This window comes from Vicia villosa, unplaced genomic scaffold (genome assembly GCF_029867415.1).
Source record: "Vicia villosa cultivar HV-30 ecotype Madison, WI unplaced genomic scaffold, Vvil1.0 ctg.000067F_1_1_3, whole genome shotgun sequence".
NCBI classification, from domain to species: Eukaryota; Viridiplantae; Streptophyta; class Magnoliopsida; order Fabales; family Fabaceae; genus Vicia; species Vicia villosa.
Genome location: NW_026704994.1, coordinates 193730 through 205510, shown reverse-complemented (window position 1 = coordinate 205510; position 11781 = coordinate 193730). Strand labels below are relative to the sequence as shown.

General features: G+C 30.5%; 3 protein-coding genes across 3 annotated transcripts; all 3 read left to right on the top strand.

Annotated features, from left to right (window-relative positions):
- Positions 1–401: 401 nt before the first annotated feature.
- Positions 402–1654, top strand: LOC131623448 (chloroplastic group IIB intron splicing facilitator CRS2-B, chloroplastic-like). The gene is made up of 4 exons (XM_058894455.1): positions 402–482; positions 1098–1250; positions 1436–1486; positions 1577–1654. Exons 1-4 carry the CDS (start codon positions 402–404, stop codon positions 1652–1654), a joined length of 363 nt encoding a protein of 120 aa, XP_058750438.1.
- Positions 1655–1841: 187 nt separating this feature from the next.
- On the top strand, positions 1842–3757 carry LOC131623447 (uncharacterized). The gene is made up of 6 exons (XM_058894453.1): positions 1842–1994; positions 2144–2237; positions 2471–2499; positions 3084–3155; positions 3275–3486; positions 3593–3757. Exons 1-6 carry the CDS (start codon positions 1842–1844, stop codon positions 3699–3701), a joined length of 669 nt encoding a protein of 222 aa, XP_058750436.1. The 3' UTR covers positions 3702–3757.
- Positions 3758–9530: 5773 nt separating this feature from the next.
- LOC131623446 (uncharacterized) lies at positions 9531–10976 on the top strand. The gene is made up of 4 exons (XM_058894452.1): positions 9531–9569; positions 10154–10225; positions 10345–10556; positions 10663–10976. The coding sequence occupies exons 1-4, from the start codon at positions 9531–9533 to the stop codon at positions 10769–10771; spliced, it is 432 nt and encodes a 143-aa protein (XP_058750435.1). The 3' UTR covers positions 10772–10976.
- Positions 10977–11781: the final 805 nt, after the last annotated feature.

Genomic DNA, 11781 nt, shown 5'->3' with positions numbered 1-11781 from the left:
CCAATTCACCTATTTTAAAATTCCTCTTCACTTATTTCCACATTAACTTCACCATATTTTTTTAACAAAAAAGACCTTAATCTATGCTTTTAATTACCCTTTTTCAACGATGTCTTATTGGTCCATCAATTGTAGTAATAAAAATGAATTTGTGTCTTATTAATTATTACGGTTTTTATTCGAAGACGTTATGCTAATGATAGATGTTGTTCTTGAGTTACAACCATCATTTCCCGAAACCAAAGCTTTGAAACCTTCATTTTTTTACGTAGCTGGAGACCTTATATAACATAATTCATACAATACTATCAATCCATTCAAAACTATTTGCAACAGGCTGTCTAAAATGGTGACACACCCCAATGATGGTGACACCATCCTTTTCTATTTTTTTATACATGATGGCAGAAAAGAAGATTCATACAATAACAATAATGGATAAAGACAATATAACCTTTGTAGAGATGATTCTCATATTTATGGTATTACTACTTTACTTAATTTCTTTTCTTTTACTATTTTTGTTTTACTTGTTTTTTCTCTATTCACTAGTGCAAAAAGAACAATGTAATTTTTAAATTTACACCCGATATATAAAAATCGGGTGTAAATAAGAATTGCAGTGACAATTTTGTAAATAAAGTGTCATTTTAAGTGTTATCACCTGACAATATATACCTTATTTTTTAAAAACGGGAGTAATTTAAAAATATTATTATAATCAAATATCTATTACTCCCGTTAAACTTAAAACGGGTGTAAATTTAAATAGACTTAAAAAAAATTATTTAATTTTATAATCTAAAATATTACTTCTACACCTATTAACCAACCACAATCTATTTTATATTTTATTTTATTAAGTGTTATTTGTCTAGTTAAATGATATTAATGGGTGTAAATTAACATACAACCTTTTCAATTCACTATTGTCATGGCATCCACAACCTCTCCGAAACCCAAATCTCCATCGCACAAATCTCCGAAACCAAAATCTCTGAAACATAGATCGTTCATCGCACGCAAAACCTTTTTAGCTTTCAAAGTAATTGAATCAATTTACTGAATTTAATCTTATGGTAATTTTTTCTTCTTAGGTTGGATTTGAAATGATTGATAGTCTTTCTCGAAATGAAGGGATTTTGGTGAATACGTTACAGTCAAATTCCTTGATTGGATTAGGCTCTATAGGAGAAGCACCTATTTTGTCCGCAAAGCCTCAAACTTACATGAATTTTAGTGGCAAATCGGTTAGTTTTCGCCGTATATAATAGCTAGGTTTTCGTGATTAATACGTATATGAGTCCTCACGCTGAAATTGGCTATGGATGAATTACATGGTTTGGTGATTATAGTTGTTTGTGGTTACTGTGATTTGTTGGTTTGAATGTTATCTTTTTGTTCTTAAGTTTTCTTATTTTCAATGTTCTTGAAGGTTGGGCCGCTTGCTGCATATTATCGAGTGCCCTTGTGTTACATTCTACTGGTATGTATTTCTTAGTTTGATCTTGTTTGGTTACAATTTGGAAATTGTTGATGTTTGGCTTGGATTTAGGTTTTGGAAATTTTGATATAGGTTTATGCTGAAACTATTCTTCCAAACGGTGTTTTGAAGCTTCAACCTAAAGGTGGACTTGGGCATCACAATGCGTAATGTTTGTTGTATTTCTGAAAATGGTCATTGAGACTTTTTAAGTGTCAACAAAATATAATTTTGAGGATAGGAAATGACTTAGTCTAGAAAATCTTGCTGATGGTGAGTTGAATTTCTATAATCTTACTGATGTAAGACAATAATGATGGTGAGTTGAATTTCTATAAACTTACAGAAGGTGCTTTGAATGGTTTCAGTCAATGCTTTATTATTGAAAAGCTTCGATCAAGTGCCTCCTTCAGCCATTCTGATGGATCTCGATTGTATTTTGGTTTCCACCGATTTGTCTCCGCCCTCGCTCTTCGCTTCACTTCTCCATGATTTTCCTCGCTTTCTCAAGGTATTCAGTTCCTCTCTTCACTCTTCCCAACTACTTCATAAAAACTATGTTCCAGACCCGATATTATTACTATTTGCTACTTGATTTTTGCGTTTCTAGAGTATTTTCTTCCGGATTTCATGTTTGATTATCTTCGTTGGATGTTATAGGACATTAAAAAGGAGAATGGTACTTTGGATTCTGAAAAGCAGCACCGTCTGGTGTCATTGGTGGCTGCAATTTGTCACCTCCTGAAGAAAACAGGTGAGTTGCTTCTCATTTATGTGTAGTTTTTGTTCTCGTTGGAAATGCATTTATCAATTGAAACTATAATGCTATGCTGAAATGGAGATTTTGCATCAGAAGTTGAGTTACACTTCATCTTTTTTATTTTTTAACTCTTCTGTTGTGTTGTGTTGGATAGTCAATAATATAGTAATGTAAATACCGAGGGAGGTCAAGTCTATAAACTAATAAAAATAAAATAATGTTTCCAGGATTAGATTTTACTTTCGATATGCCTTTGGTACGTGATACAATTCTTTCATTGCTTCCAATTGGCAGCAGGCTAAATTTTCCGTTTTAGGTTCTTGTTGTGTTACTATGATTATTTATGAGTAGCAGAATAGAATCATTGTAGAGGTTGTACAAATATATGTCATATTATCGGGTTTATAAATATATTCATGTTGCCCTGTATATCTTCTGTTATATGAGCCATGTGAAATTATGATTACTATGTGGGCCATGAGAGTGCATTATAGGCCTGTTGGTTGTTCATGGAAAAATTGCCATTATTATTTGAGGCCTGCTAACTTTAGGTTTTATTATGTTAGTGTGTCAGGTTATTAATCCTGGCATGCGTATACTTGTTATTTAAGGCTTAAGTTTAACCTCCAAACTATTACTTTTTCACTTGAAATCAAAATTTGAGATAGTTTTGTGTGTTGCTATTTCGTTTCTTAGGGGGTTAAGTTGAGAAAGAGCTATTTACTAGAAATGGATAAAATGTATTTCGCATTTTATATTTTATTTCTCAATTGCCAATAAATATTCAATTTACGTACATGCTCTATATTTGATATTTTCAATGTCTTGGTCCCTATGCAGCTATATATCAATGGTGAAAAATTTAACCAACCAATATTTCATTGCAATAATATTTCTGGACTTGTTAAACCCGTAAGTTAATTTTTCATTATTTACTACCATGATTTTGGTCCTATAGATTATGTAATTATTAATTGTTGTATCAAAATCTTTGGTCCTAAAATTTGTAACTTTCTAAAATTGCAATATAGGTAGTCACAACTGATCAACATAGAGATCTTTACTCCACACACTCCTTTAAGATCATATTCAAAGAGGGAGGCTGTGGAACATTCATTCCTCTTTTCTTCAATTTGATTGCTGCAGTGAGACAGTATAATCAACGTGTTAGTGCGCCTACAGAATCTCGTGTCGATCCTCTGCGAGTATCTCAGGCTCCTATCGATGAGATGATGAGACATGCGTAAGTGAAAGTTGAAATTTAGTTTTTTTTGGTTAGTCTGTTAGTGTATGGATTGTATTGTTTATAATCTAGAACCCGAAGATTTATAGTTGAAAACATTATGCAGGTATGTTGATCCTAACGATCCAACAAGAATATTTCTGCAGCAACCAAATACCGATTCTCAACTTAGGCGTCAAACATATCACCCACAAACTGACAGAGGTCATGTTTGAGCAGGAAATTGCGCTATCCTCACATTAATGCAGTATATGTTTATATGGAGTATGGATATTGTGTATTTTAATATGAAAATAAATAAAATCATAAGGAACTATTTTTCATGTATGATCAAAAACTAATATCTTATGAGTTGTATTTTATTTGTTAAAAAAGAAACTGTGCATATCTTTTTATAATGTGATACTATCTTCTATGAAAGCATTGAAAGTCTTATAAGTACTGAAATATGAACTATCCGAAAAAAGAGTGAAACTTTGGAATAAAAAGTTGCTTAAAAGTTGAAAAACTGTGCATATCTTTTGTAATGGTGGCTTAAAAGTTGTTTTTAAGATTCAAAATGACCACTACATGGAAAGCCGTTGGGTGTTCTCATTAGTGTCGCCCATAGTGAAGAAAGATCCGATATAGGTTTTAAAGTATCTTTAAACGAACGAAGGTTCAACATGAGACATGCAATAATTAGTGTAATCACTCAAAAACAAGGAGTCGTCAAAAAATTAAAGCTAGTAAATGAGGTGTCCATAACTTTTAAAGAAAAGAAAGTGACACAAAATTCAAGGTTATACTGTAATTGCAGTGAAGTTGATTCTTAAATTTTAGGGCTTAAGGGATTAGAAGCGAAATAAAATAAAAGGGATAAATTAGGAAAGGGAAAAGAAAAAATGTATATTTTTTTATATGTTACTATTATTTATTTTTGTCTATTATGTATTTTTAATTTTGCACTTTATGTATTAGGTTTTAACATATTATGTTATAAATCAATGAAAAATTAGTCATGTAATTCAATGAAGCCTAAAAGATAGCGTTTCAAGTTATTTTCTACAAGAAAACGTTTGGTGATTTATATCAACAAATAGGAAGAAATAAAACAAATATAAAAATTCAAATGTTAAGTACATTTTTGTTTTTGTGAGAGTGCTTGTATGTTTATTTTTATGATAGTTATATTTTATTTTATTTCTTTATGGTACACTTTTCCCTTCACTTTTAACTCCAATTTTATGAAAAAAATATATGAAATGGACTATTTTGTTCTCACCTTCGCCTGTTTGCCTATTTTCACATTCTTTTTCATTTAGTTCAAACTTAACTTCACATTGTTTTTTAAAAAAAAAAAAGAAGCCTTAAACAATGCATTCGATTACCCTTGTAGAGCACAATGTCTAATTGGTCCATTAAACAATGTCATATTAATTATTATTGTTTTTTTATCTGAAGACGTAATGCTAATGGTAGATGATGTTCTTGTGTTACCCGCAATATTTCCCAAAGTTAAAGCTTTGAAACCTTCATTTTTTACTGTAGCGGGAAATCTTGTATTGCATAATTCATAAATACCAAGAATAGATTGAGAAATATTTGCAGCATGTTGTCTAAAATGTTGGTACAGTACAATGATGGCGACACAATCCTTTTCTATTTTATTGATTGGACATGGTGGCGGAATAGAAACTTCCTACAATAACAATAGTGAACACGAATAATATGTGCTATATGGGGATGGTTCTTATATTGGATGGTATTAACATTTTTATAGTTTATATTATTTTACTTTTTCCGTTTTACTCTATTATATTTATTTATTGTTGTACATATTTCTATCTAAAGGGAGATTGCGGAATATGTTCCGATTGGGGTTAACTTCACTATAGTGGCTGATTGCTGCCATTGGGGTGGGCTAGCTCAAAGTCTCCATGAAATAATAGGAAATAACAACAGAAATCATATTTTCCTGAAGAAATGGCAGCTAAAAAGCAATTTTTTATTCAAAATGACCACCAGATGGCAAGCCGTTGGGAATCATCATTAGTGTCACCATAGTAATGAAAGTGTCAGTATAGGTTTTAATGTATATTAAACCAAACGAAGGTGCAACTTGACACATGCAATAAATAGTGTAATCACTCAAAAACAAAGAATTGTGAAAATCATATAGCTAGTAAATGAGGTGTTTAGAATTTTTAAAAGAAAGTGACACAAAATTCAAGTTTATATTGTTATTGTACTGAAGTATATTTTTTTGCATTTTGGAGCTCAAGGGATTAGAAGTGAAAAAAAAGGACAAGAATGAACCGGATAGAATAGGAAAGGGAAAGGGTAAAGAAAAAATGTAAATGTTCTAATATGTATTAGGTTTTACCATATTATGTTCTAAATTAATGAAAAAGTAGTAATGGAATCAATGAAGTCTAAATGTTCTAATATGTATTAGGTTTTACCAAAATAATACCTTAGTCAATGCTTTTTCAGCAAAATGACTTATTGGTCCATCAATTGCAGCAATAAAAATGAATTTTTGTCTTGTTAATTATTACGTTTTTTGTTCGAAGACGTTATGCTAATGGTAGATGTTGTTCTTGAGTTACGACCAACATTTCCCAAAGCCAAAGCTTTGAAACCTACATTTTTTACCGTAGTTGAAGACCTTATATAACATAATTAAAAAAATACTATGAATCTCTACTTGCAACAAATTGTCTAAAGTGGTGGCACACCCCAATGATGGTGACACCATCCTTTTCTATTTTATTGGACATGGTGGCGGAAAAGAAGATTCCCACAATAACAATAGTGGATACGAACAATATAAACTTTGTAGACATGATTCTCATATTTATGGTTTTATTACTTTACTTAGTTTCTTTTGTTTTACTATTTTTGTTTCACTTGTTTTCTCGATTATATTTATTTATTATTGTACAGATTTTCATCTAAGGAAGATAATTCAATATGTTCAGGTTGGAGTTAACTTCACTGTAGCGGCCAATTGCTTCCATTCGGGTGGGTTAACTAAAGGAATCCTGAAATGATAAAAAACATCACAAGAAATTTTTTTTAAGTAATGGTGGCATAAAAGTTATTTTTAAAATTCAAAATGACCACCACATGGAAAGTCGTGGGGTGCTCTCATTAGTTCCGCCCATAGTGAACAAAGATCCAATATAGGTTTTAAAGTATCTTTAAAGAAACGAATGTTCAATATGACACATGCAATAATTAGTGTAATCATTCACAAACAAGGATTCGTCAAAAATTAGAGCTAGTAAATGAGGTGTCCATAACTTTTAAAGAAAAGAAAGTGACACAAAATTATGGGTTATAGTGTAATTGCAATGAAATTAATTCTTATGTGTATGAGTTTAAGGTATTAGAAGTGAGAAAAAAAGGAAAAGAAAAAATGAGATAAGTAGGAAAGGGAAAAGAAAAAATGTATATTTTGTATATGTTACTATTATTCATTTTTCTCTATTATTTATTTTTTTTTTAATTTTGCACTATATGTATTAGGTTTTACCATATAATGTTATAAATTAATGAAAAATTAGTCATGAAATTCAAGAAAACATAAAGGCAAAAGTTTAGAGTTTTTTTTCTACTGACAAATGTTTGGTGAGTTATATCAACCAATAGGAAGATAAAAAACAAATATATAAATTCAAATATCAAGTACATTTTTGTTTTTGTGAGAGTGGTTGTATGTTTATTTTTCGATAGTTATATTTTTTTTATGGTACACTTTTCCCTGCAATCTTTGTGTACTTGTATCTCCAGTTTTATAAATAGAGTTTATAAAATGGACTATCTTGTTTTCACCTTCGCCTGTTCACCTATTTTTACATTTTTCTTCATTTATTTCATATTTAATTTCACAATGTTTTTTATAAAAAAAGCCTTAATCAATGCTTTCAATTACCCTTGTTCGACACAATGTCTTATTGGTCCATTATTTGCAACAATAACAATGAAACAATGTCATATTAATTATTACTGCTTTTTTATCTGAAGACGTAATCCTAATGATAGATGATGTTCTTGAGTTACACCCATCATTTCCCTAAGTTAAAGCTTAGAAGAAAGCTTCATTTTTTTATCGTAGCTGAAATTCTTATATTGTATAATCCATAAATACCAAGAATCAATTGAGAAATATTTGCAGCATGTTATCTAAAATGTTGGTACAGTACAATGATGTTGACACAATCCATTTCTATTTAATTGATTGGACATGGTAGCGGAATAGAAACTTCCTACAATAACAATAGTGAGCATGAAGAATATATGCTATCAGGGGATGATTCTCATATTTATGGTATTAATATTTTTATTAGTTTATTTTATTTTACTTTTTCTGTTTTACTCTATTATATTTATTTATTGCTGTACATATTTCCATCTAAGGGAGATTGCGGAATATGTTCCGATTGGAGTTAACTTCACTATAGTGGCTGATTGCTGCCATTTGGGTGGGCTAGCTAAAAGTCTCCATGAAATAATAGGAAACAACACAAGAAATCATATTTTCCTGAAGAAATGGCGGCTAAAAAGCAATTTTTTGATTCAAAATGACCACCATATGGCAAGCCGCTGGGAGCTATCATTAGTGTCACCATAGTAACGAAAGTGCCAATATATGTTTTAATGCATATTAAACCAAACGAAGGTGCAACTTGACACGTGCAATAATTAGTGTAATCACTCAAAAACAAAGAATTGTAAAAAATTTATAGCTCGTAAATGAGGTGTCTAGAATTTTTAAAGAAAAGAAAGTGACAAAAAATTCAAGGTTATATTGTAATCGTATTGAAGTTTTTTTTTTTTTGTGTTTTGGGACTTAAGGGATTAGAAGTGAAAAAAAGGACAAGAATGAACGAGATAGAGTAAGAAATGGAAAGGGAAAATAACAAATGTAAATATTCTAATATGTTTATGTTTTTCATTTTTGTCTATTATGTATTTTTTATTTTGCAGTATATGTATTAGGTTTTACCATATTATGTTCTAAATTAATGAAAAAGTAGTAATGAAATCAATGAAGCCTAAAAGCCAGGGTTTATAGTTTTTTTTCTTCTGACATTTTTTGTTTTTGTGAGTGTTTGTATGTGTTTTTTACTATAGTTATATTTTTATTGTTCTTTTCGGTACACTTTTCTCTCCAATCTTTGTGTACTTTTACCTCCAATTTTATGTTAAGAGTCAATAAAATGATATCTTTTATTTTCACCTTTCAAACAATGAATCCAAGCGATTAGTCTAATTTCAATTAGAAACTTGAAACGACTAGTCTAAAAGCCTCAAACCAATATTTTAAACAGGTTGATCTAGAACCTGGTTGAGCTTTTGATACCGGACTAAACTCGTGAACCTGGGAGACTTTATACTAGGATTATATCCAACCTTAGCAAGCTTTTAACATCGCGCTGAGCTTGAACAAAATTAGGTTTTACACAATTAACCACAAACCAATATGAGATTTTAACCACAGGCTGATCTGGAACAGAATGAAGACTTTTGAAATCCTTCGAACCAAACTGGTGGCTTAGTAACTAAATTCCTAAAACCAAGTAAATAATCTCTAAATGGATGAATTATTTAATCAAGGTAAAACAAAACTTCCATGGTGGATTTACAACACTGGCCTTCTATAATTACAAATACCTCACTTGCAAAACGGCTTTTTCAAAAGTGCTAAGACTAAATTTTAGGGATAGAAAGTAAATAAAAATATTTTAGAGAGATTGAGGAGTGAGAAATGAAAGCTCATGTTTCTGGATGTGAAAATGTGTGGCTGCATTTTGTCACCTCTTGAAGAAAACAGGTGAGTTGCTTCTCATTTATGTGTAGTTTTTGTTCTCGTTGGAAATGCATTTATCAATTGAAACTATAATGCTATGCTGAAATGGAGATTTTGCATCAGAAGTTGAGTTACACTTCATCTTTTTTATTTTTTAACTCTTCTGTTGTGTCGTGTTGGATAGTCAATAATATAGTAATGTGAATACCGAGGGAGGTCAAGTCTATAAACTAATAAAAATAAAATAATGTTTCCAGGATTAGATTTTACTTTCGATATGCCTTTGGTATGTGATACAATTATTTCATTGCTTCCAATTGCCAGCAGGCTAAATTTTCCGTTTTAGGTTCTTGATGTGTTACTATGATTATTTATGAGTAGCAGAATAGAATCATTGTAGAGGTTGTACAAATATATGTCATATTATCGGGTTTATAAATATATTCATGTTGCCCTGTATATCTTCTGTTATATGAGCCATGTGAAATTATGATTACTATGTGGGCCATGAGAGTGCATTATAGGCCTGTTGGTTGTTCATGGAAAAATTGCCATTATTATTTGAGGCCTGCTAACTTTAGGTTTTATTATGTTAGTGTGTCAGGTTATTAATCCTGGCATGCGTATACTTGTTATTTAAGGCTTAAGTTTAACCTCCAAACTATTACTTTTTCACTTGAAATCAAAATTTGAGATAGTTTTGTGTGTTGCTATTTCGTTTCTTAGGGGGTTAAGTTGAGAAAGAGCTATTTACTAGAAATGGATAAAATGTATTTCGCATTTTATATTTTATTTCTCAATTGCCAATAAATATTCAATTTACGTACATGCTCTATATTTGATATTTTCAATGTCTTGGTCCCTATGCAGCTGTATATCAATGGTGAAAAATTTAACCAACCAATATTTCATTGCAATAATATTTCTGGACTTGTTAAACCCGTAAGTTAATTTTTCATTATTTACTACCCTGATTTTGGTCCTATAGATTATGTAATTATTTATTGTTGTATCAAAATCTTTGGTCCTAAAATTTGTAACTTTCTAAAATTGCAATATAGGTAGTCCCAACCGATCAACATAGAGCTCTTTACTCCACACACTCATTTAAGATCATATTCAAAGAGGGAGGCTGTGGAACATTCATTCCTCTTTTCTTCAATTTGATTGCTGCAGTGAGACAGTATAATCAACGTGTTAGTGCGCCTACAGAATCTCGTGTCGATCCTCTGCCAGTATCTCAGGCTCCTATCGATGAGATGATGAGACATGCGTAAGTGAAAGTTGAAATTTAGTTTTTTTTGGTTAGTCTGTTAGTGTATGGATTGTATTGTTTATAATCTAGAAACCGAAGATTTATAGTTGAAAACATTATGCAGGTATGTTGATCCTAACGATCCAACAAGAATATTTCTGCAGCAACCAAATACCGATTCTCAACTTAGGCGTCGAACATATAACCCACAAACTGACAGAGGTCATGTTTGAGCAGGAAATTGCACTATCCTCACATTAATGCAGTATATGTTTATATGGAGTATGGATATTGTGTATTTTAATATGAAAATAAATAAAATCATAAGGAACTATTTTTCATGTATGATCAGAAACTAATATCTTATGAGTTGTATTTTATTTGTTAAAAAAGAAACTGTGCATATCTTTTTATAATGTGATACTATCTTCTATGAAAGCATTGAAAGTCTTATAAGTACTGAAATATGAACTATCCGAAAAGGAGTGAAACTTTGGAATAAAAAGTTGCTTAAATGTTGAAAAACTGTGCATATCTTTTGTAATGGTTGCTTAAAAGTTGTTTTTAAGATTCAAAATGACCACTACATGGAAAGCCGTTGGGTGTTCTCATTAGTGTCGCCCATAGTGAAGAAAGATCTGATATAGGTTTTAAAGTATCTTTAAACGAACGAAGGTTCAACATGAGACATGCAATAATTAGTGTAATCACTCAAAAACAAGGAGTCGTCAAAAAATTAAAGCTAGTAAATGAGGTGTCCATAACTTTTAAAGAAAAGAAAGTGACACAAAATTCAAGGTTATACTGTAATTGCAGTGAAGTTGATTCTTAAATTTTAGGGCTTAAGGGATTAGAAGCGAAAGAAAATAAAAGGGATAAATTAGGAAAGGGAAAAGAAAAAATGTATATTTTTTTATATGTTACTATTATTTATTTTTGTCTATTATGTATTTTTAATTTTGCACTTTATGTATTAGGTTTTAACATATTATGTTATAAATTAATGAAAAATTAGTCATGTAATTCAATGAAGCCTAAAAGATAGAGTTTCAAGTTTTTTTCTACAAGAAAACGTTTGGTGATTTATATCAACAAATAGGAAGAAATAAAACAAATATAAAAATTCAAATGTTAAGTACATTTTTGTTTTTGTGAGAGTGCTTGTATGTTTATTTTTATGATAGTTATATTTTATTTTATTTCTTTATGGTACACTTTTCCCTTCACTTTTAACTCCAATTTT

Excerpts from the sequence above, each read along its gene's own strand:
- LOC131623448 (XM_058894455.1), top strand. The coding sequence starts at position 402 with ATGGCAGAAAAGAAGATTCATACAATAACAATAATGGATAAAGACAAT. Across the intron at positions 1,251-1,435 it reads TGAATTTTAGTGGCAAATCG|GTTGGGCCGCTTGCTGCATA; the intron begins GTTAGTTTTCGC and ends ATGTTCTTGAAG. Across the intron at positions 1,487-1,576 it reads CCTTGTGTTACATTCTACTG|GTTTATGCTGAAACTATTCT; the intron begins GTATGTATTTCT and ends ATTTTGATATAG.
- LOC131623447 (XM_058894453.1), top strand. The coding sequence starts at position 1,842 with ATGGTTTCAGTCAATGCTTTATTATTGAAAAGCTTCGATCAAGTGCCT. Across the intron at positions 1,995-2,143 it reads ATTTTCCTCGCTTTCTCAAG|GACATTAAAAAGGAGAATGG; the intron begins GTATTCAGTTCC and ends TGGATGTTATAG. Across the intron at positions 3,487-3,592 it reads GATGAGATGATGAGACATGC|GTATGTTGATCCTAACGATC; the intron begins GTAAGTGAAAGT and ends AACATTATGCAG.
- LOC131623446 (XM_058894452.1), top strand. The coding sequence starts at position 9,531 with ATGTTTCCAGGATTAGATTTTACTTTCGATATGCCTTTG. Across the intron at positions 10,226-10,344 it reads TTTCTGGACTTGTTAAACCC|GTAGTCCCAACCGATCAACA; the intron begins GTAAGTTAATTT and ends ATTGCAATATAG. Across the intron at positions 10,557-10,662 it reads GATGAGATGATGAGACATGC|GTATGTTGATCCTAACGATC; the intron begins GTAAGTGAAAGT and ends AACATTATGCAG.